This window comes from Emydura macquarii, unplaced genomic scaffold (genome assembly GCF_026122565.2).
Source record: "Emydura macquarii macquarii isolate MOO-44397 ecotype Brisbane River unplaced genomic scaffold, CSIRO-AGI_Emac_v2 contig_1790, whole genome shotgun sequence".
Lineage (NCBI taxonomy): Eukaryota > Metazoa > Chordata > Testudines > Chelidae > Emydura > Emydura macquarii.
This window is the reverse complement of record NW_027131927.1, coordinates 22,397,302-22,422,664: the sequence shown is the minus strand read 5'-3', so window position 1 is coordinate 22,422,664 and position 25,363 is coordinate 22,397,302. Positions and strand designations below refer to the sequence as shown.

The 25,363-nt window shown below is 38.7% G+C and overlaps 1 protein-coding gene across 10 annotated transcripts in view; it reads left to right on the top strand.

The window, feature by feature from the left end:
- WDFY3 (WD repeat and FYVE domain containing 3) overlaps positions 1 to 25,363 on the top strand; it is a 325,380-nt gene that overhangs the window by 224,683 nt on the left and 75,334 nt on the right. For 7 of the 10 annotated variants that reach the window (XM_067557105.1, XM_067557104.1, XM_067557103.1 and 4 more), the window contains 8 exons: positions 4,520 to 4,755; positions 8,067 to 8,201; positions 11,499 to 11,678; positions 13,973 to 14,206; positions 15,433 to 15,532; positions 18,539 to 18,699; positions 20,254 to 20,483; positions 21,718 to 21,827. In XM_067557105.1, the coding sequence (XP_067413206.1) occupies positions 4,520 to 4,755; positions 8,067 to 8,201; positions 11,499 to 11,678; positions 13,973 to 14,206; positions 15,433 to 15,532; positions 18,539 to 18,699; positions 20,254 to 20,483; positions 21,718 to 21,827 (1,386 nt within the window). The remainder of the gene's footprint in view (positions 1 to 4,519; positions 4,756 to 8,066; positions 8,202 to 11,498; positions 11,679 to 13,972; positions 14,207 to 15,432; positions 15,533 to 18,538; positions 18,700 to 20,253; positions 20,484 to 21,717; positions 21,828 to 25,363) is intronic. The other 3 variants (XM_067557102.1, XM_067557099.1, XM_067557100.1) reach the window with 2 other exon arrangements.

Here is a 25,363-nt window from a genome sequence, read left to right as displayed (position 1 = left end):
AAACCACCCCTTCAAGTGGCGCAGTGCAGTGAAGACACTGTGCAGAAAGGAAGCACAGCAGTCGACGGGAGTTACCCAAGCTACTCTGTGTAGTTTGCGTAACTCCTGTCGACTGTCTCCGAATCGCCAGGTCAGTGTAGACCAGGGCTGAGTTTTCATAAAGCCCAGTCTATTTACAGACATCTAGTAGTATCCGTAACATTTGCCCAGATAAGCAATATGGAATTTTACATGGGAAGCTTTGGAGTTAACAAGTCTTTTGCAATACAGACACGCTTGTAGGAATGGTAAGGAAAGACTCCTACAGTTCTGAATTATGTCTTGTACTTTCCGGTTTATTTTATAGTTAAGAGGCTAGTATTCTTCCTTCTTTACTTCCTTCCTGGATACTCAGGTGAGAGTTTTGCCCCTCTCTTCTTCCCATCGAAGAGGGAGATCATGACAAAATTCACTTCTCACTACCAAAAGTGTTAGGGAAGTATTCAGCACCAAGTTGCTGGGGATGCCTCTTTCTGCTCTTCCTTAGGCACGGAAGCTATGTATACCTATGGCACTCTGTAAGTAAGAGGCAGAGCACAAGATGACTGGGTAGCTACAGGATGACTTGCCTGCTTATCAAGTTGACTCATTCCTAGTGGACAGACTTGCATTTTCAGACTGTTTCTGTGGCCTGTATAACATAGAGAACATTGCACAGCTGGTCCATGGTCCATTATTTATGCAAAATCTGGGCTAAAACTTATATCTCATTAACAGCTTCAGTACTGTCCTTGAAAACTAAGGCTATGGCTACACTAGAGAGCTTACAGTGGCGCAGCTGCACCAATATGACTACTAGCCACACTAGTGCTTTGGTCAGTGTAACTTATGTTGTCTAGGGGGACTGGCTTATTCATATCCCTGAGCAACATAAGTTATACCAACATAAGTGGTAGCGTAGACATAGCCTGAGTTTGATTTAGAGATGGTTGACATTGAAGACTGGTTATCAGCAGATCAGCTTTAACATAACTAAGTGAAGGTTCAAGTGAACCTCTGTTCAGCAATGATGGCATGTAAAAAAGCATAAAGAAAAAATTCAATGAAAATAAAACCTATTACAAAGAATAATTTGGAGAATGAGTTAAAATTTAGGTGGAATACACAGTGGGTTTCAAGTAATGTGAGTACATTAGGTTTACTGCATCTGATATGCTAACATTGAAAGTTTTTTAAACCCTAGTTCATTGTTGTGTACAGGTCTCACAAAGGCAGTCACTGTTGACACAGAGAATATGAACACAAGCTTTTTGTTTTAAATCATGCTTCCAAGTTCATCTTTGACAGACCAGTAAAACTCTTTTAAAGTGTTTGAATTTTATGAAAGATTATCTGAGTCTTTCCTCTCTTATTTTGAGCTGAACTGTACTCAGCCTTTCCTAATAATACTAATGTGAACTCAGAGGTCTGAACTTTGCTATTGAATGAGAAATGGCAAACTCCATCTGTGATTTTTAGATAGCCTCAAATTGGAATTCCATACTTGGGGAAAAATTGCATCTGGATCTGAATGTCATGTCTCAGAGCCATTTCTATATTTTTTATTAAGTATCAACCAAAAATAGAAAATAAGATCTATTACACAGATGAAAAATAATTTTTGGCTCACATTTTCAAACTTCATTGATCATAGTTAGCACCTTCATAATCGTGACCTGATTTCCATAGGTGCTGAGAACCTGCAGTCCCATTTAAACTGTTCTACATGTCTCTGTCTGCAGCTCTGGTCTTTCTGTCTTTGATTTGTAGTCTCTTTCTGAAAATATGGCTTCCTCCTGCTTTAATATTATTTGTTTAATGCTGGCAACATGTTAGGAATTGAACAATACAGAGATGACAAAATCTGCCCTAAAGAGCTTAAAATCTTAGACACAGAGAAGACAGGATGCACAGAGAAATACAGGAAAGAGAAAAGTTGTTTTTATAATTTTAACTATGCTAAACTCACTTATGAGCATTGTGGAAAGATGCGGGGTTTAGGAGAGATTTGAATGAGAGGAGAGGTGCTTTTGAGAATTTGGATTGGGAAATCACTGTTATTTCATATTTATTTTTTTATATACCAGGCATTATAAATAAATAGTTACTAGGAATTTAGGAAAGTCTACGGGTATTTCTCCACGTCGAGCTGGAGATGTGACTCACAGCTTGAGGAGAAATATTCATGGTATCTCTGGTCGAGCTAGCACACTATAAATGGAGTGTAATTGAAGCAACAGATGCAGAGGGAGGGGCTAGTCATCTCAAATACACACCTAGGATCTTGGATATGTAAATACTTGGGGCAGCTAGACCATCCCACTGCTCATGCTGCTGCCGCTACATTCTGTATTTAGTTCGCTAGCTTGATCAGAGATACCACAAGTATTTTTCCTTAAACTAAGAATCACACCTCCAGCTTGAAGTGCAGACATGCACATCTTTTGGTAGAGATATAGAGTATGTATCCGTAATGTATGTCTGCAAATAATTATGAAGTCAGTTAAAGGTCTGATCAAAAGCACGTTGAAGTGAAATGGGACTCTTTCCACTAACTTTAATGAGTTTTGGATCAGGTCCTTACTTTGTCAGTCCTAACAGAGTTGTAGGCAGTACCTTTTATGTTTGTCTGCTAAAGGAACCACTTCTACATTTTGCAGTCATTTCACTATATAATAAAATACCTCATTCTGCACTTATTCTCATGATTTTTTTAATGAAGAAAGGTATAAAGTTTTATTGAAAGCATACTTTGTTTATTAATTTTTCTTTATAATGCTTTTTTTTATAGCTACAAAACGGAATATAAATTTTGTACTTTAACAGCAAAATTTAAAACCCAGGTTCATTCCTCTTCAGAAGCTCTAACTGTTTTATGTTACATTGCTATTCCTTGCATAAATAAAACTAGGAAGGCTTTTTGTTTACAGTTATTTCCCATAACATTTCCCTCAGGATATTAAACTGGAAAAATCTAACTAAATTTTCATTTATCAATAAAAGATTAATGAAGTAGGAGAAAATTATGAAAAATAGAATTTATCTGAACCTATATCGTGAGAGTGAGCATTTTTGTTAGTATTCATGCATACCATTTGTTTAGGTAATCTTTAATAATAATTTGTTGTATTTCTAAGATACAAATTATGTCTAACATTCCTATTTGCATTTCTTTTCTTAAGATTTGAGAACTGTTGATGTTTTAGAGTGCTGATAATTGTTCATTTAGTATTCACTCTAAATATAATAGAAAGCCAACTATTGTAGTAAAACGTTTTTATTTAATCAGAAGTTCTGGGGACATCACAAATAGAGACTAAACTTAAAAAGAAGTTGTTTTTTTTTGTTTTGTTTTTGAAATTATATCAAAGTTGGTACCCAACCAGACTATAGATACAGAGATATTTAAGATTATCACTCGTCCAAAACTTTTAAAACTAGTGGTGGTGATGTATCTGATTATCTTGTCTGAATCTGTCTATAATTTTTATATTTTTAATTAAAATGGCTTGTTCAAAGATTCCTAATGAAATAAGATATGAAACCATTCACTTTAAGGGTCACATTTGTGAATTTCACACGATTTAGAAGTGAACATTTCATTACCATTTGATGGCTCTTTGATAGGCTAAGTAAAACGAATTGGTTTCTAGTGAACTATAGTTTACATCACAAAAACATTATATTTGTATCTAACTGGCCTCGCTGTCGGCAGAAAGGCCAAGTATCTGAGTAGTCATGGAGACTGAACTAGCATGTCGCTGTTGTTTGCTATACTTGTACCCTTCAGAGTATGTTATTTACCAGTGCTGTCCATTCAGCACTTTTCCTAATCACTAAACAGTTTTTGGCACTGGGAGGAACTGGTATTAAAGGAGCTATATTAATTCACTCTTGTGTCTTTTGGTAGCATTTACTTAATTGTGGCACCATTTTCTGGTAGGAAATAAAGGTAAATTAAGAGTATTTTCTTCATACCAAATTGATTTAATTAGTAAAAATTAATACTAGTCATATATATCTTGAAAAATGCTTTAAATTCCATCTACTCACATTGGCAGTCAGACTCATGCTTTGTGACATAAGCCTACTACTTATGGTTACAATGAAACTTTCCCCTCTCTCACCACTGGAACGTAATTATATGGTTGTCCTTCATAGGGATTTTAAACCTTCCTCTGAAGAGTCACTACTGGCTGTTCTTAGAGCCTAGGTGGACTGCTCATTTGAAGTAGTGTTATGATTCCTGTGTTCACTGAGAAATTCATATTATAACATCCATCTGATACTGGGAGGATTTTATGACTAAGTTTTTGACAGTGATTTAACAATTGAAAAACACAACAAGTTGGTATTAATATGAATGTGATGTATATGTATAAATTCATTTTTACTTCTAAAGTGCTCCCTTCTATTCTTGAATAATTTAGTAAAAAGTGATGTTATAAACAAGTATTTGCATGTTAATACTTTGGCTCTTTTTTATTTCCTTTTCTCTTAGGGTTCAATGTTGGCAGGAGTGCTGGTGGCAGATCAACTGTCAGGGAAATTAACCGGGATGCTTGTCATTTTCCGGGCTTTCCAGTTCTTCAGTCATTTCTCCCTAAGCATACTAATGTACCTGCACTCTATTTCCTCCTCATGGCACTTTTCCTGCAGCAGCCAGTCACTGAGCTGCCTGAAAACCTGCAGGTCAGTGCACCTGTCATCAGCAGCCGATGTAATCAGGGTTGCCAGGTAGGGATTATCTAGAAAGATATCAATATAATTCTGTATAACACCAAAGAGAGTAATAGGTTAATCACCCACAAACTGATTCTGTAATCAGGTTATCAGCTTTACATTTAGATGTTTGGGACTCAGTTTGTGATTAAATGCTCTGCCGTATGACAAAAACTCATCACAGCTGCTGCTATTCTATATTGAATAGATTTCTTATAAAAGAAACAATATCGGGAGGGAATTTTATAAGAAATAGCAACAGAGACCCAGATTCTGTGATCAGATCCATGTGGACTGACCCTGGCGCCTGTGTTGAGTCCTGTTAGTCCTGTTGACTTAATGTTGGTCCTAAGGGCATGCCTGCAAAGATGCAGTTGTAAGAACGGAGTCAAAGGGATGATGACATTTGACTATGGCTTTGGAAACTCTGTTAGAAATCATCGCTTTATTTTCTAGAAAAATGTTTTTTTTTCTTTTGCAATAGATGTTACTGGGGGTACATTACCGAAGGAGGAAGAGAGGCAGTGGCCTCCTAGGTTACATACAGTGTTGGGTTTTTATTAGAAAAAGGTAGAAAATTTTTAAATCTTTTTCCTAAAAGGGCATCTAAGTTCATGTAGAAAACAATGTCATTTTGGTGAGCAGAATGATTTTGATCTTCTTTTAAATTACATGTAAGTGCATTTATATGAAGCATGGGATTGAGATTCTGTCCCTGACCATCATGACTAATAGCAATTGATAGACTTATCCTCCACGAACTCATCTAATTCTCTTCTTAACCAAGTTTGCTTTTGGCTTCACAACATCCCCTGGCAACGAGTGCTGTATGAAGAACTACTTCCTTTTGCTTGTTTTAAACCTACTGCCTATTAATTTCATCAGATGACCCCTGGTTCTTGTATTATGTGAAGGGGTAAATAATACTTCCTTATTCACTTTCTCCACACCATTCATGTTTGTATAGACCTCTGTCTAATCCCCCTTTAGTCATCTCTTTTCCAAGTTGAACAGTCCCAGTCTTTAGCTTCTGTATGAGGATTGATTATTCTATGCCCTCTAATCATATTTGTTGCCCATCTCTATATTTTTCCAATTGTAATGTATCTTTTTTTGAGATGGGGGAACTAGAACTGCATGTGGTATTCAGTGTGTGGGCATATCATGGATTTATATAGTGGGATTATGATATTTACTGTTTTATTATCTATCCCATTCCTAATGGTTCCTAACATTTGGTTAACTTTTTTGACTGCTGCTGCGTGTTGAGCAGGTTTTTTTTCAGAGAACTATGACTCCAAGATCTTTCCTGACAGCTAATTTAGACCCCATCATTTTGTGTATAGTGGGGATTATGTAACAGCTGATTTAGACGCCATCATTTTGTATATAGTTGAGATTGTTTTCCAATATGCATTACTTTGCATTTATCAACCTGGAATTTCATCTGCCATCTTGTTACTCAGTCACCCAGTTTTGTGAGATACCTTTATAACTGTTCACAGTGAGCTGTGGATTTAACTGTCTTGAGTGATTTTGTATCATTGGCAAAGTTTGTCATCTCACTGTTCACTCCTTTTTCCAGATCATTTATGAATATGTTGAACAGCATTAATCTCAGTGTGGGTCCTTGGGGCACTCTGCTACTTGCCTCTCTCTGTTGTGAAAACTGACCATTTGTTCCTCCTTTGTTCACTATCTTTTATGGTGTTACTGATATAAGGAGGACCTTCCCTCTTATCCCATGACTTCTTACTTTTCTTTAGAGCCTTTAGTGAGGCTTGTCAAAGGCTTTTTGAAAGTCCAAGTACATTATATCGACTGGATCACCTATATCCATGTGTTTGTTGATCACCCCCTCTCAAAGAGTTCTAATAGATTGGTGAGGCATGATTTCCCTTTACAAAAGTTGTGTTGATTCTTCTCCAACATATTGTGTTCATCTATGTTTCTTCTAATTCTGTTCTTTACTATAGTTTCAGCCAATTTGCTTGCTACTGAAGTTAGGCTGAACATCCTGTAATTGCTGGGATTGCCTCTGGGGCCTTTTTTAAAAATTGGCATTGCATTTGCTATCCGCCAATCATCTGGTACAGAGGCTAATTTAAGTGATAGGTTATATACCACAGTTAGTAGTTCCGCAATGTCATGTTTGAATTCCTTCAGAATTCTTGGGTAAATATCACCTGGTCCTGCTGATTTATTACTGTTTAATTTCTCAGTTTGTTCCAAAGCTTCATCTATTGACACCTTAATCTGGAATAATTCCTCAGATTTGTCACCTAAAAAGAATGGCTCAGGTGTGAGAATCTCCCTCACATCCTCTGCAGTGAAGACTGATGCAGAGAATTCATTTAGGTTCTCCTTGTCTTTCTTAAGTGCTCCTTTAGCACCTCTATCATTCAGTGGCCCCACTGACGGTGTGGCAAGCTTCCTGGTTCTGTTGTACTTAGGAAAAACTTATTTTTTTGTGTTTTTTGCCGGTTGCTTTTCAATTGCCGGTTGCTACAGTATATGTATGTATATTTTTTTTAAAAACCATAAAAACTAGGACTAGTGTTTGTGCTCCTGAGGGAAAATTCCTGCTCCCAACTGACAGACTGCACTTTAGAATGGACTCTTAGCACTTAAATCCTTTTACAAGCAGGAAAAACATGAAAAAAATTTGAGCAGTATTTGTAAATGAATATGTTCTTTTGATCATCTGGATTTACATAAATATCAATGAATTTATATTCATTTGAATTTAGTTGAAGGAGTACAACAGCGTTAAATTGAAAGTTGCACAGTCACGTTTTTTACATTTTAATTTAAAATCAGAGGTTGATCAGTGTTTATAAACAACCTTATGTTTTGGGTTTTCAGTTTAATTTTTTTCTTTGTTCCTTTTTCTGTAATAGCATTCTCTGAAACTTGATGGAAATCATGTTTTTGTTTTTTAAATTGTGAATTTTGTTTTGAAAACTGTGGTCAAGTAAGTTGAGTTGACCACATTAATGCAACATTCTGTTGATAGGTTTGCTTGAGATTTGGAACAGTGTTGTGAAAGACTTAAAAAAACAAAAACAAAAAAAACCATGTTTAGTTCTGTCAGGTCATTGGGAAAAGGAGGTATTTTCATATGATTCCTTGTGACATCCATGATCTTTTCATGCAGTTCTTTGAGGCTGAAGTTTGGAGGGAACATGTTTTAGTGTACTTAAGTAGATATATCATGTCAAAATAAGTGAACAAATCACTGGTAATAGGGAAAAGCAGAAAATCAATCAAAGCATAGGAACAAAGGTTAATTTTGTTTTTTCTTTCTTTTCCCACCCCTCTAATAGTTCGATTTAGATTCTATCTGGACATTTATATTTGGAGTTCCTGCTTCCAGTGGTACTGTGGTGTCTTCAATTCACAATGTTTGCACAGAAGCTGCCTTTTTATTATTGGGAATGCTCAGGAGTATGCTGAATTCAGTAAGTATAAAGTCCTGTTGGGGCCCATTTATACAGATCTCTTCATCTCTACTGAACTTCTAAATACAAAAGACAGATTAGAAAGGTCAGTTTTTCTTTGAACAATGGTGCAAACCAGAATTAGAAATCCGTCTCATAGTTTGACTTGGCAGAATTCAATTATTTTTTGTAATCTGACAATATCAGTTTTTATTTTAAGCATTTTTTAAAAAATTTTTAACTACTTTAATTTTCACAGTTGTTGGAAATTAAGGGTGTTTGGGTTGGGCTTAGGGCAGTGCTGACAGTGGCTGTAATGGTCTCCCAAAACTGACAGTGGAGCTCTAGGGGCCTGAAATACCCAGGCACAAGGTGTGGGGAGGGCCTATGGTCCTGATCCAATGGCATAATTACCCACCCAGGCTCCTTGAGGAAGAGGACGAGCTCCCTGCTGCAGGGGAGGCCACTCTGCTGCTGAAGGACTCCTGCCCAGAGATGGCTATGCTCCCAGCTGGTGAGTGAATGAGCAGGTCATGACTCTGGAGCTGCAGAGGGCTTCCTGCACAGCAGCATGGCCAGTGACACTGGATCTCTGCAAGCTCAAGGTGTGGGGGAAGCTGTGGATCTGGTGGGGCAGAGCAGAAAACTTCAGCCAGGGCCTCAAGGAGGAGGGATGAGTCCCTCGCTACGAGGGAGACCATCCTGCTGCTGACCATCTCCTGCCCAAGGATGGCCCCCAAACTCCCGTCCATGAGCAAGAGGGGCCATGATAGCAGAGCGAAGCAGCTGTGTTTCCTGCAGAGTCATTGATTTGCGTGTCATGAGAAATTGACATGTACTGATGACTAAAGATTTAAATCAAATCCTGCCAAGTCTGCTTATTATTTAAATCGAAATTATTATTTAAATCGAATCCTGCCAAGTCTTCTGTTACTCATCTTAAATTGTCTTTGGCCTACAGTTCATTCATTTATGCTAGTGGCTGTAAGATTAATAGTACTTTTGATCAAGCATGTTAGGCATTGGATTTTTTTTTTTTTTTTGTACTTAAAAAAGTAGAGATGATAAAATGCTCTTGGCTAAGATTAGTAAATTTCTTTTGTGATTGGTATCATTGGGAAATATTTTAAGACTTCAATGCCATCTGCTGGGAGCTATGTGAGTTAAAGATTTGTGCCTAAAGAAGCATCCACATACCGGCAAGTCAAGTCCACTGACTATTAATAGCTTCATGCTGGAAGAAATCCACTGTGTTGCATTTTTTTAAAAAAATGCTGATTCTAAACTCATCAGCAGAGAAAATTTGACATTCCCGTATTTACTTGGAGTTTGTGTGTTTATCTGTTCAAATGATCTCCCATGAAATAGTCTTTCACTTGTGCAGAAATTATTCAAGTCTGCATTTTAGAGAGAATTGTTTAAATGGATACACCTTACTTCTGCTACTCCACCAGGGGATTCTGGTTGCAAGAGCTGCAAGGAGAGACTCCCTGGTTGGGAGAACACACTTCTGTAGGCCCAGCAGTAGTCTACTAACTTTTGACATGTTTTGATCTAATTTTGATCCTCTTGACATAATCACAGATGGATGAGAAGGAGAGGTCAGTGGAAGTTGGTGGGCAGATGAAGGGGCGGTACTTGATGGAAGGTAAAGATGCCATAATTACATCAGAAGAGACAGATAAAACAGGAGGAGAAGGGGTGAAATAGACAGGAATCAACATCACAAAAAAAGAGCAAATAAGCTAAGGTTATAATAACATTACAAAAATGAAATAGTTTTCCTTCTTCATCCATCTTCTCCTTTGTATATCTACTCAGGCCCCAATATTCTGTCCATGTGCAGCCCATAGACTTGAGTGCGGCTCTGCACAAGCACAGAGGTCTGTCCATGTGGTTCTCAGTACAGGATTTCATGTCTGTGAAATACCTAGTATGCTTTTGTTTACCTATGGGTCTGAATCTTAATGATAAACCAGGTGTGAATGTGGAAAAAGTGCGTATGGAGAATTCACCCATCCATTACAAATGTTGTTATTGAACAGAAGAAATTAGTAAATTGGAAATACCCTTCTTATTGTAGTTAGTTTCTGATTAATAGAAATTAAAAGCTGTGCAAGTTAGAGGAAGTAATATGAGTGAAGGTTTTAGCTTTGTTATTTGTTACTGTTGATGTTTCTTAGGCAGAGACCTAATATCCTTTCAGCATTGGCTTGGACCTTAATTTGCAGTTAATTTACTTAACAGCCAAAGGGCAGCTGTACTGCAGTTTATCCTGAAGACTTTTGATTGACTATATATAAGTATAAAGGGCATATTTTTATTACTCCAGTGCCTTCAGTGTACAATATAATCCTTTTCTGAAAACAGAATAAAATGTATTATGCTCCCCCCCTTAAATTTATATCTTACTCTATCTGGATAATAAATGTTATTTTTTTCAGTGCAGTAGAGTACTCTTGAAAACCTCATATTCAAGAAACAAGTCACATATTAAGTAGTGTGAGAGCCATCAGATTCTGCTTAGCTGGATGCGGGTAAAGGAAGTTATTAGCTTTCCACTCACCCTTCTGACAACAGAAAGCTGAGTGGGATGGGGCTGCTGCTGGCAGAGAATGTACCCTTCCAAGAGCGTGGGAGGCTTTTGGCAGCTGGATCCCTTTTGGGTGATGGCATTCTGCTTCCATCTGCATTTGCTATTTTCTCTCCCCCTTACAAAGCATCTCCCAGCAGACTTCCTGGACCAAGTCTTTGATTTCTTCATCAGTAAGAAATGTACTTCCCTCACCACCACCACCCAAGAGACTGAGTTTCATCTTGAGTTGCCTTGAGAAGTGTAATATTATTTGGGAGGGGTTATGTTAAGACTTCTACTCTCTCTCTTGTTTGTCAGCCTGTGTTCATGTTACTCCCTTTTTATTGGTATTCTTTTCAATGTGGTGCAACAGCACCAACAGAGAACAATTTTGAGGCTGCAAAATTGCATGCTAAAACCACTATGAATAATTGTATGAGTAGGCAGCATAGATTGATATAATATCCTAATGTCACATATAAATCCATATGATATGCTTTTCATACTGATAGGCATTAAATATTAAAAGATAGAAAATTGTTACATTTATATGGGGAAAGTTATTTGCTCTCTTTTATAACATGAAATAGGTTATGCATACCAGTAGTTGTCAAGTGGTATTTGTGATTGCACTGAGACACAGCTATTGCTATGTCTATTAAGAAAGTGCACTACTTTGGAAAGAGAATTCTTTTTTAACTGTTGTCATCTACAGTAATTTTTGCAATTTCTTTTCAACATAGCCTTGGCAGTCAGAGGAAGAAGGCTCTTGGCTTCGAGAATATCCAGTCACCTTGATGCAGTTCTTTCGATATTTGTATCACAATGTTCCAGACCTGACTTCCATGTGGATGAGCCCAGAGTTCCTGTGTGCATTGGCAGCAACCGTGTTTCCTTTCAACATCCGACCTTACTCTGAGATGGTAGGTAATTAAAAAATAGAATACACTCTAGCTAGGCTAGGATTGCCGGTCACTTTCCTCAAATGTTAGCCACTTGACAGCATAGACACAGTGAATTGGCTATAAGTTAAAGACTTCTTCATAAAATAGAAGTAGGCATGTGGTGGTTGTTACAGCAGGGTCACATGATGCTTCTTTGAGGTCCTCTCAGCATTTCTTTTACAAATTCCATTTTTTAAAGGGATTGTTGCCAATCTGAGATCTGAGCTGGAATTTTGTATGCAGATTCTTAGACCAAGAGTGTGTTATATTTCACCATTTAAAGAAAATATTTTGATGTCTAATTAGATGCTGAAATTAATCAGGCCTTGATCTATAATATGAACTCATGTCTAAAAAAGTCTTAAGGCTAAACTGAAGATCAGTGACTGTACAATCCGATATGAAATTTTAAGCTCTTGCTTTGGGGGAGATTTACACATTTATTGAAAATTTTTCTTCGGTGCATTGTGTCTGAGCACCTCATAGATATTAATGAATGTACCCTTTTCAGCACTCCTACAGGGTTAGGTGGGGGGCAATATTAGGGAAACTGACACAAATAGCTTAATTTACTTGCCCAGGGTCATAGAAGAAGCATGTTGTAAAGCCTGAAACTACAACCACAGTTTCCTCAGTTACTCAAAGGCTATGACTACACTGCACTCCACTGGTGGTGGCGGGTAGTAAGGTACATGTAGCTCCATGCTGCAGTGAAAATACAGTGTATGGCTACACATGTCTGTGAAAGACTCTGAGAGTGGGGAGGCAATGGGAAAAGGCTCCACACGAGGGAGCTGCCAGAACATTTCCCTGCTGCCTCCTCCCTTCCAAGTTGATGAGGAAAGACTCTGATAGTGGGACACTATGTTGTTATAAAAGGCAATGTGGACAGGTAAGGCACTGCTTGGGTGTGTAGAGAGCTGTGTAGGATACATACTTTACGGGTTTGGGCACGTATTTCTCCCCTAACAGTTCCTCACTGTCTATGCTACTGTTTATATCCATGCAAAGAGGACGTGCTGTGTATGTACTCTACATGCTGCCATAAAGAGTGTGAAGTGTAGATGTACCCATACATGTTGCATTGAAACCCAAAGAGGAGGCAGGGGTTATGTTGTTTGTTTTGCCTTCTTTACATGCCTCTTGCTGGAAATTCCTTCTTGCTGGCTGCTTCACTTTGAATGTCACGTTAGAGATCACACCATCATACTTGCAGAGTGATAAGGGAAAGGAAAAGAGTGATTATCCATAGCTGACATTGTAACACAGTTTTATTAATTGAAATGGAGGATGGTCAGGCTAAATATTGACAAAACTGTAACCAGTGATGTGAAGAAGTTTAATGGAAAATAATATCCCTTCACAAACTACTTCTAGTAAATGCAGCTGTTGACATAATGTCTCCATACCATGTATAGGCGCAGAGTTGGAAATGTACATACTAATGAGTCTTTGGTACAGATTTTCTTTTTCATTTTTAAATTTAACTTGCATTTGAAGTCTGTGTACTCATCATTCATTCACTCCAACTGATTTGTTTAGTTAACATGAGCTGAAAATATATTGTATAGGACAGAGCGCTAATTATGAAATTACAGCTCCCTTACTTTTTTTCCCACTGAAGGGATGATTGGAATTAAATATCTATAATGCTGTTTACGTTAAGAGGAGTGATTTGGTGTATAATGTGGGGAAATGTTGGGATACTAGGAAAATATCTCTGCCCAACTCCATTGTCATCTTAAGATAACTTGAGAAACCTAAGTACTATGTGTGGATAGTAGAGAAACAGTTCCTGTCAGTCTTTCAAAACTTACATATTTGTTACTTTAAAGGGAATGTATTGTACTTTATATATGTGTATGATACTTAGCAAGAGTTTGTAATTTGCTCACTTTTGGTAAATCTCAACAGTTGTCAAAAGAAGACAATTTTGTATCCATTAATGAATTTGATGGGGGAAAAAATTCTTCTAAACTGTAATGCCTCTTTTAGATTGAATTTAAAATTAATTATTAGGAATCTCCTTATATTGCTCATATAGTTTTGGTATAATTGTGCATAACAGTGTATTTTTTAAATGAGAACTAGGGAATTCATCCTGTTTCACACCTAGGAATGGCTGTCTTTCTAAAAGGTATCTTCAGAGCAACAGAATTACAGAGTAAATAATTAACTCTAACATAAAATAATATGGAACAAAACCAATAGCAGTTAAGGAAATAATGGCAAAGCTATAGAGTTTTAACACATTGATTTCTTTTTTTCCATAGGTCACCGATCTTGATGATGAAGTTGGATCCCCAGCTGAAGAATTCAGAGTGTTTGCAGCTGACACTGGCATGAACAGGAGCCAATCAGAGTACTGCAATGTTGGCTCCAAGACCTACCTAACCAACCATCCTGCCAAGAAGTTTGTGTTTGACTTCATGCGTGTGCTGATAATCGATAACCTCTGTCTTACACCAGCTAGCAAGCAGACTCCTCTAATAGACCTTCTGCTAGAGGTAGGACTTTTTTTTCCTGCTCTTATTACAGTATAAACTTCATATGAAACTTTTTTTTTTTGTATGCTGTCACCTGGCTGCTTTTGGAGGTTGTATAAATGTTTCGACTGTTGATTTCTATCATGGTTTTAAATTGTCATTTAACATCAACGAATGGAGTTTAGAGACACTTATGTGCTCATATTTTTTTTTAAAAAAAAATTTGGCTTTCCATTGTTTAATACCTTGAAGCTTAAAAATAACATGAAAGAACTTGAGAGAGATACAGTCCCAGTCAAGCATGGAGAGGTATATTTAAAAGGCATCAATATGTAGGTGCTAATGGATTATTTAAGATGATGAGCTCACTCAGAAGTGCAGAGTGGGGGGAGGAGGGGAAGAAGAAGGGGTATTGATGTTACCCCTGTTGGGGTCCACCAACAGAGAGAGAAGGAAGAGAACACTGAAGAGAACATTGAGCTAGGTAGGATTAACAATGTACTGTAATAAAACTGTTTCTTCTTGAAGAGCAGATAGAAAAAGGATGCCTTGCACACAGTATCACTTTCCATAACCTTCATGGTATCTCTGTGTGGGCTTCAGAAGTTTGTCTTTGTGTAGCTATTCCAAAGCTGCTAACTGAAATTTTAAAAAAAGTCTTGTGCATTTATACATTCATTCAAATAGTTACTTTAAGTGTGATGTACATTAGTGGGTGCCAGTGTGAGCTAAGGAAATAATAGCCTAACTGTTTTTTTCCATTAAAAATATGTTAACAAATTTGTTAATATTTTAGTATTTTCTATTACAGAAAAAATAAGTTGGCAAAACAGAAATCTGCCTTATGGAAATTAAAATAACACTTACTGTTTGTAGTATGAAATTATACTGTGCAACCCCTGCAATGAACTGCAACCTTAAGATTAAATTAAAGCCACTGCTGTAGCTGTAAGGAAGGTTGCAGTTGGTTAAATGTGCTCCAAGAGGCTAAGAAGTCAAAAATGGGGGAAAGGTCATCCAGTCCCTCTCTAGCCAATGCAGTACTGGTCCCAATCGTATGTGTTCCAGAACATTAGATGTTTGTATTTATAACAAAATAAATAATGGATAACTTGCTGAGATTTCATGTACATAACAAGGTGAAAATTCACATGGAGTAACCAGAGTTGTCAGCATATGGGATCACTTTCTGTACCATGGCTGTTTTCTTAAAGCAACTATCTCTGACTGATGATTATGTTTTGAAGGCTTCCCCTGAGAGATCAACAAGGACACAGCAGAAAGAGTTTCAGACTTACATTTTGGACAGTGTGATGGACCACTTACTTGCAGCTGATGTTTTATTGGGTAATTTATTATTTCATTTAAACTTATTAATGCACATAGGCTTTGGCAATAGAGAAAGGATCCTATGTCAGTTTTTGGTGATTTTGTTTTTAATTTCTTCTGCCCCCTTTCCTTAAGATAGGTTCTTCTTCTGTATCTTTTGATCCTTTGATGTGTAAGGGGATATATTATTTTCCCTACACTCGTGACAGCAAATCTCTATCATGCGCAATCTGTGAACCGTTAGGAGTTCAAGGAGTGTTATACATGTGAAGCATGTTTTACAATTATGAACCAAAATAAATTTGTCTGAGAAAGGAGGCTAGAGGAAATGGGACTGAATTTTGTCATCCCTGTACTGCACCATCATTCATGCCCCTTTTCTCGTCAACAGAGGACTTGGCCCTTCCTCCCCAGTTTTAGTGGTGGATGGGGCTTGGATTCCTAAGAGTAAGCCCTCTTTCCTTCCCCATCTATTATTATTTTGTTTGTTACTGCAGCAGACAAGAGTACCCTTTGTGATTAGAGACTTATTGTGAAGGGTGCTGAGCAAACACAATAAGACACTGTTCTTTCTCTGAAAAGCTTGTAATCTGTATGGCAGTATGAAGGGCTGACCAAGGAATGTCAGATGATCAGTGAGATGGCTCTGCAAGGAGGGAACGTTTGGCTTCATGCTTGTCAGTTGAATTCCATAGGAATGCTCACCTTGCCCTATTCCCCAGTCCCTCCTCCATGGCCAGAATTTTTGTTACTTCAGTTGAAACCTTCTCCCCAGGCTTGGTTGCCCCAAGAGTCCTTTCTTCAAGACTTGTCTGTTCTAAATTCTAGCTGTCTGCTTGAGGAATATTCTCATTTCCTTTATAAATGGGAGGATAACAAGTCAACTGCACTAGTGAGCGAACACAACATACTTAATGCTTCCCAGCAAGATCAATGCCTGTTAGTGGTGGAGAGTTGGAGGCAAACACTGTCAGCTTGTTACAGCGTCTCAGAATAAGTTCTGTATTAAAATAAATAAAGACAACTGGCATCAAACTCCTACTGACCCTCAGTTTTTACCATTTGAGGGCCAGTGGGGATCAAGATACCATCTGTGTTTTTAAAAATCACTGTGTATTTACAAAGGACTAGATTGTGCTATGCGCACAGAGCCCACAGTAAGGAACAGTGCACAAACCTGCTGCTGTGGGCATGCACTGGAACGGACTGTGACTCAGACAAGCACCATCCCTTCAGGGCTCACACTTGCTTTTCGGGGGAAGTAATTTACCAAACCCATTTGAAGGGAGTAGCATGCTCCTCTCCCCATCCAGTGTACCTGAACATCTCCATTGGGGTGGAGATCAGAGCCATGGCTTCATCTACTTCACACTCAGTTGCTTCTGGGGGGAAACAGTTTGAGGCACTGCCACTATATTCCCCTACTTGTCAGAACAGCAGTTACAGCCAGCCTCGTGCAGTTGCAGAAGCAGGGGGGAATCCTTGTTTCCTTCTACTCCACTAAGCAGCAGCATAAGATCTAGCTTCTAACTAGTCCTAAGGAAACAAGAATCTGCCATCTTGGCTGGCTGCTAGCAGAGCTTGTGACAAGGGCCATGCTTAGCATCTGAATGCATGAGAGACAGTGGGGACTTGGACCATTGTTGTAAACTAAGATCTGTTATTTGTTTAGAAATGGTTCTGTTTAGCACTGGTTTAATATGAACAATACCTATATTATAATCTACAACAGTTTCTAGTAAATAGCACACTCCATCTGAAAGTCCCCAGCTCCTTACATACATTCATCTCTGAATTTTATTCCTTGTCAGAAACTGTGTCAGCAGATGTACATCCTGCTGAGAAAGCTAATTCACTCTAGCTTTTTGTTGCTGATGAACTCGGACATGGAATTGCTATTCCTGTCCTGAGGAAGAAACTCATACAAGCATGTATTATGGATGTAGATGTTCTTTATTTTTTATCAGTTTGTTAGTTTATGTGCAAATGAAGTGTGGCCTCAGTACAGAGATTCATGTTAACAGATGAATATACACACCATAGGGCATTAGACAAAATATAGATACATCTTCCTATTACAAACTTGATGTATCAAATTAACTTGGTGGTGGTTAGTATTACAGTACTAATTATGGGTCCCCAGTGCTAGGTGCTGTGTATGTGTGAGAGAGAAAATTAGCAGAGGAATATAGAGGTGCATCATTCATGGAGATTTAGTGCCTTCCCATGGGAGATGAATATGCAGGAATTCTCAAATGATAGATAGTTCCTTAAGCATGGAGACCTTCTATCTCACCAACTATTGTCCTACCTAAATTTCCTTCTCTGGAAAAATGTTATTGGGGAGGTTGTGGTGAGGCAATTGTCTGGAGGCCTCAGATTTCCTTGACTCTTTTTAGTCTAGTTTTAGACTTGGGTATGGCATGGATACTGTGCTGATCTCATTGGCCAATGTGCTTCAGAAGGTGAACAAAAACCAACTGTCCATGACTGTTCTCTTGTATCTGACGCATAACTTTGATACAAAAGATAATGCTATTGACTTACTTCATGAACTGAGGCACAAGCATGGGGAATTGTATTTGTGTGGCTCTATTCTGTCCTCTTAGAGAGATCCCAGTCGTGGACTAAAGCCACTGAAAATACGTTCAAATATACACAAATCAAATGTCCTTGCCTGTCTTGCTACCTAAGAAATATTAACACATCTTTTAATAAGCGCATATGGCATTGGTTTTTTTCCTTCCTTGTTTTGGCCAGTGATTAAAAATATACCTTAGGTGCCCACTTCAAATTGTAACTGTTACAATTCATTTTAGGCTAATAAAATACCTTTCATTTAGCTCCTTTTGTTTGACTAACAATTTCAGATAACGTTTCATTCAGATGACAGTAAGACTTTGTCCACGTAGCTGAATAAAGAAATTAGTCTTTAGAAAGTTATTGGACATGTGGGACACAAGTGGGTGGTTGGACAAGGGTGTTTCTGCTGTTTAAATAATTTTGTTTTCTTTTATAATTTAGGTGAAGATGCATCTCTGCCTATTACAAGTGGAGGCAGTTACCAGGTGCTGGTGAATAATGTGTTTTATTTCACACAGCGTGTGGTGGATAAGCTTTGGCAGGGCATGTTCAACAAGGAATCCAAACTTCTTGTAGACTTCATAATTCGGCTCATTGCACAGGTAACAGGTTTTTTGTAGTAGTAGAATAACTACGTGGCTTAGGAGCCCTATTCATAGTCCAGGACTCCACTGTGATAGGTGCTGTACAAACACAGAACAAAAGAGTGGTCCCAACCCCAAAGATAGCATATTTGTTTAATTAATGAGGTCACCCAGAGCATTGGCTGGACATGCAATTATAGCTTGTAAATATCTAAATAAACCGTTACCTTTACATGGGTTTTTTTAATAATTTCATCTACTGGAGATTCCAAGGTGTAGTGTTTTTTGTAAGAGAGCTGTTTTTAAATAGTATGCACATTTTACAATGGAAGTTAGATTAATATTTTGGAGGAAACTTGAAGTTCCTCAGCCTGCAGAGCTTTTTTAGCTAATATAACATAAGCAGGAAGGTCCAGTTTTTAGTTTTCCTTCTTAGTGAGCCTCGTTCAGTCTTGCAACTCACAGACTAGCGTAGTTTACCAGCAAGCATGGACAAAGAGACAGCTGTCCACCTTATCTTTCTCTTTAGCAGTGTGATGATGATAAACATGATTATGCTATAAATGCCTAAATGAATGGAAACAACCCAGGACAAGATTTCCCCCTTCATCCCCAACAGCTTGGGCCTTCCACAGATTATTTAGCAGACTGTGTAGTCATATCACTGAAGAACTGCACAATCTTAGAGTGCCATTTTGCAAGCCCTTAGTGTGTGAAAATTCCAGAGAAATGTATTAGACTTTGACATACCAAAGCATTTGCAGGTTTGCGTACATAGTACTTAGACATTTTCACACCAAATAAGTAGAGAAGACTAAACGTGCATTGTAAGTTTTCATGTTAGTACTCTGTCTTTAGAAATATATAGGGATCTTTTTTTCCTCAGCCTTTTTCTTTTTTTCCTTTTTGAGTCTGCCCCTTCATAGCATGACCTATTGGTGTTTGCATGAAATGGGTCAGTGTTCTGATGTGATACAATATTTTGATAGTGGTGCTGACTTATGTATCTGTCTAAGTATTTATACTGTACTCATCTGTCTGGTGTCTGAGTGCCTGATGAAGAGTGATCTTGTCTATTCTGGGGATATTTTCCCAGTAATTCAAACTTAAAACCATTGCTGTAGCATAAATACCGCTCTTATGATAGGCACCATTTTTATAACTGGATTAATTAAACCTGCTTTTAGATTAACTAGATTTAAAACTGGTATGAATTTGCGGGAGGATTTCTATAGTAAAATGAGTTCAAAGATTCCTCCTCTTCCACTGAATCTTGTTGAAAAGCTTTGCTGTGGAAATTAGAAGACAGCATTTCAGTAAAAGAGAAAAGTATTTATAGAAGTTACCATAAAACAAAACTCTCATTAGTCCCTTTACCTTTATGATTTCAGTTCTCATTTCAAGGCAGGTGAAATATATTAATATATATTGGCGTTGAGCAGGAGAATTAATCAGTACAAAGAGTATTTTAGTAAAATGAAAGTTTTTTGAAAAAAATCAGCGTAGGTGAGTTTGTTTGTGTGGAGATTTCACTGTCTGATATGATACTAATTGTTTTGTACTTTCCATCAGTCAAAAAGACGATCTCAGGGATTATCACTGGATGCTGTTTATCACTGCCTGAATAGGACCATCTTGTATCAGTTCTCAAGGGCACAGAAAACTGTCCCTCAGCAAGTAGCTCTCCTTGATTCTCTAAGGGTCCTTACAATAAACAGAAACCTAATTCTGGGACCCGGGAACCATGATCAGGAGTTCATCTGCTGTCTAGCTCACTGCTTGATTAATCTGCATATGGGAAAGTAAGTGCCTCACACTTAAATTCATCATACTGGAGTCAGTCTTGAACAGTGTTTCTTCTTCCTCTCTCAGCTATGGCTGTGTCTGATGAATCACCAACAGTTGGCAAAATTGTGGATCTCTTTATATCATGTTTGATGCCAGTAAAATGCAAGCTTACTGAAATGGTTCATCTTGAAACAAAATTACAGTTGAGTAGTAGACTTATAGACTTTAAGGTCAGAAGGGACCATTATGATCATCTAGTCTGACCTCCTGCACAATGGAGACTTTAGAACCTCACCCACCCACTCCTGTAATTGACCCGTAATCTATGACTGAGTTAGTGAAGTCCCCAAATCATGGTTTGGGGATCTGAGGGGTATAATCCTATCTCCTTTTGCACAGCTATATTAAGCTATTGGTACATGAATATACCTTGTTCATCAGCTTTATTACACTTTAATAGTGTAAAATATCTGCAAGATATTGCTAGCAAATGTCAGAAAACAATAATAGTGAAATAGTTGTAATAATAAGTGTGGTTGATAATCAAAGCGGGATGTGAGTTACAAGGAAAAAAGGACTAGAATTATTTTGTAATTTAATTATTTATTGTGCACTCATTGCCTTAGCATCTGGGCATATTTGGCTATCCGTTGTACTCAATGATGACTGCGGAGGAGTCATCTGGGTATACGTCAATTAAATATAATCAGGCATTAAATCAGTTCTCTAGACCAGGCAGCATAAATAGCCTCTTTCCTGTATCACCTTCTCTCCCCCTCCTCCCCAAACAGTCATAAATAAATGATGATCCATAGTCTGGCAAATGCTTGACCAAATAATGTGTCATGCACTGTCTTGTAAAGGTCAGGAGCACCAACCTGAATTTCCTGGATTTTCATATTCTTCCAGTGAATTTTTTTCCCTGGTTTGTTCTTTGTATTTTATCCAAAGTCTCTTGTGTGTTAATACCATTGGAAATCTAATGCTTCCCATTTATGACACTGTCGTTAATTTGAATTGTACAAGTTCTGTCCTATTTTTACCCATTAACTTTAGTAGAAATACCTGCCCTTCTTCACAAAATCGCAGCTCCAAGTGAGGCTGTACACCACCAAAACAAAAAGGACCAAAAGCATGTCTTTGCTCCTGTAACAGTACGCGTTAATTTGGGTTGATGATACCACAGAAAGATTAACCACTTCAGTTCTTAAACCCTGTCTGCTTCTATTCATTCTAAATTCATTGTAGCAGTGTTGATGGGTTTGGACTGGAAGCGGAAGCCAGGATGACCACTTGGCACATTATGATCCCCTCTGACATAGAACCAGATGGAGTCTACAATCAAGATGCTAGTGAAGGTAATAAAAAAAAAAGGCAGCTAAATCTTAGATTTATGTTAATATCACTAGCTTCTTAAAATGTTCTCATTTTTCTCCTTCCCTTTCTCACCACCAATCTTTTTCCCTTTTTTGGTGGGGGATGTTGGTGGGAAGGGAAGGTTGTGATCTGAGATGCTAAATATATCAAAAACAGAGCATACTTCACAACAATATTGGGAAGCATCCAGGGTCAGTTATCTGTTTATCAAAACAGTAAGAACATTTCAGTCCCTTTCTGATACAGGTATAAAGGGCGTTAAAAATGTTAACAGTACTAATTCGAAGCATAATTTGTTTCTATACACTGAGTCCAATATGAACAGATAGTTTTGAGTATGTCAGATAGCTCTTGGTAAACAGAGGTAAGAAATAACTAGGATTAAGCATATAATTCATGAAAACAGCAGGATCTGTCACTCACTGGAAATTAGCTACCAACTTGGTCTAGAGAGGGAAACTGGGACTATCACTGATGGATATTGAAAAGCACTAAAGAGAGTAGCTAGGATGCAATAGAAGCATGAAGGAGAAAAGAATAAAAAGCCCCTAATGATGCATGAAGAAAAGAAACAGGCAAAATAGGAAGATATGAAAGTAGCAGTTATAGTAATCAAGAATATCAATATAAAAGTTAAGTTCACAGTCAATCCTTAGCTAAGTCAGAGAGAGGCCACCACATTCTTGTTCTGCACCCTCCTTAGTGTTCACCTGGATCAGTTTGTCAGAATCAACCCTTAGAGGAAAAGATTCAGTGAGGTGAGCATTTCTAGTTTCACAAAGGTTATATAAAGATACACAAAAACTATGTTAAAAGAACATTATTTCAAAGTCAAACACTTAAACGTTGGGAAATGCCAGAATTTAAAGTTTCATGTGCAACCTAAATTCCGTCCCCTTTTGCATATGCATTATGGTAGCCTTTGATTACATGACCCCATACTACTTTTTCCACAGGACCCCAGCCTAATTCAGTGAACAGAATGGACAGTGCTCAGTGAATGAGCAGCTATTCACTATTTTGTTTTTCCTCATTGTTCAGTGTGCGGCCCTAGGCCTTATTTACTGCACATTATTCAAACCTTTCTCAGAAGACAAAATTATTGATTTCCTCACGGGCTTTTTTCTAAGGTGCTAATTGCATAGCATCTGAGTGTTTCACAAACATTAATTCTTGTATAAGTACTGGTCCCTATGGGATTCACTGTGGGTTTGTGTGTGCCTAGGACCAGAAACTCTTCAAAAGCAGTGTCCGTTGGTCTATGCCTACACTTTGCTCCTCCTCATGCTTTCAGCCCAAGGCATAAAGGATGGCATGGACCAGCCACCTCTCCACTTCCTTTCCTATGGCTCACGGTCTGGTTGGAACCTCCTGTGTCTGTTCTTTTCTTCTTCATTACTCCTGCAGAGAATGTGTAAATATGATAAATAATAGTTTAGCTTGGGTTGTTAGTTTAGTTTAGTTCTAGTGCTACCTCCCCTTATCTCCCATTTGTTTTTGGGTACCTATTGTGCCCTAAGTACCAGGCTTTAAGCCTGGCCTCACCTGCTCCACCCCCCAGGTCTTCCCAGTGAGAACCCATGCAGTACTGGCCTGTATTGCCTCAGGGAGTGTCTCATCCTCTTGAGGTGGCATCTACCACACTTCTCTCCACGTACCAAGCAGTTTTGTGAACTTAAGCTTTGAAAATGCTTTATGGAGCTCTCCATAAGATCTTGCATGGATCCTGGGCCCTCCCTCTTCCCTTCCACCAATCCGGAGCCTCTGAGTAATGTCCTGTACCAGTAGTTTGGGGTCTTCCACCAAGCATAAGGTTTCCAGCAGAAGATGTGCAGAAGCATGTGGAGTATAAGGCCAAATGCAAGAAGAGGGACAAATCCACTGATGGATCCTCGAAAAAGAGGTCTGCCTCGCCCTTTTCTCTGACACTGCCCAAGACTCTGTGCCCTAGAATGGGCGTGTCCAGCTCTTGTAGACAAAAGGTGGTGTCAATGGTGTTGAGAGCTTCTAATACCCTGAAACCACATAGTGAAGGACTGTTAAGAACTCTGGTAAGATCAGAAGGGATCATTCTCCTCCTGTTCTGACAGTACTGCCCACACACAGATCTGCCACCTCCAAGATGGTATCAAAGGTCCAGACAACAGGCAGCTCACCAAGAGAAGTCCTTGCTATTCTTTTCTGGAGGACTTACCTATATATGTACACCTGGAATCTCTGATTCTCTTGGAATCAATCCTGCTGGAGAAGGTCCTCACCCTGGCAATGCTGGTACCAGGGAGAGGAGGAACAGCCTCATCCTTTTCACTTTCATGCAGAGAAGTGGTTCACCTCTGGAATTGCTGCATCATGCATGAACTCACCCTCTAAGCAGTAAACATCTCAGGGATGATGAGTTCACTTGCAGACAGCCTTAGCAGCTTTTACACACAGACCACAAGTGGGAACATCATCCATCAATAGCACAGAACATCTTCCAGCAATGAATGGTCCCATCTTGGGATTTCTTGCAACCCAAGACAACAAAAGGCACCTGGTGTACTGCTTCTGGGAAACCCACAGCCTGATTTCCAGAGGGGATACCTTCTTGGTGTAATGGTCAGAACCACTGATGTGTGCCTTCCCTCCTATACCTTCGCTTCCTTGTGTACTCAGGAAGAGCACACTAGACAGTGACCCTTATAGAGTCGTGGTGGCTGAGGCAAATCTGGTTCACCACTGTATTATAGCTAGCCTCTCACCTATGTATCTACCTACCATCATTCTGGAGCCTGCTTTCCCAGAATGAGGGAACGTCACAACTGAACATCCCTACATCTGACAGCATCATTGTTGATGGACTACAAGATAGAGAGCGCATGTTATCAGGGAATTCAGTTCATCTTCAATAATAGCAGGAAACCCTTTATGTGGAAATGCTACTCTGCAAAGTGGGATGAGTAGCATCGCTTTCACGCAGCGGCACTGGGCATTCCTGTCATTCTGGAGTGTCTTCTCCCACTCAAGATGACCGGCTTATCAATCAGCTTCTCACATATACATTTGGCAGCCATCAGCACTTCCCATCCCTCGGTGGAGGGCTACTCAGTCTTTACTTGCCCTACTACTGCAGAGTTTCTGAAGGGCATCATAAGGACATTCCCTCCAGTTGCAAAACCAGTCCCTGTCTGGGATCTGAATCGCATCCTCTCTGCTCTTATGAGACCATCATTTGAACCCTTGGACTCCTGCTCCCTCCTTCACCCTTCTTTGAAAATTGCCTTCTTGACAGCAGTTACCTCTGCTAGAAAGGTTGGAGAGCTTGGGACCCTTATGGTAGACTTATCTTTTGCAGTTTTTCATAAGGACAAGCTTGCTTTCTTACTACATCCAAAGTTCCTACCTAAAGTGGCTTCTGAGTTTCACTGTATCACCACAACATGGAAGAATCAAGGCTCCATTCCCTGAATGTGTTCAGGGCACTAGTCTTCTAACTACATAGAATGGCTCCCTTTCAGAAGTCCCCAAGCTTGTTTGT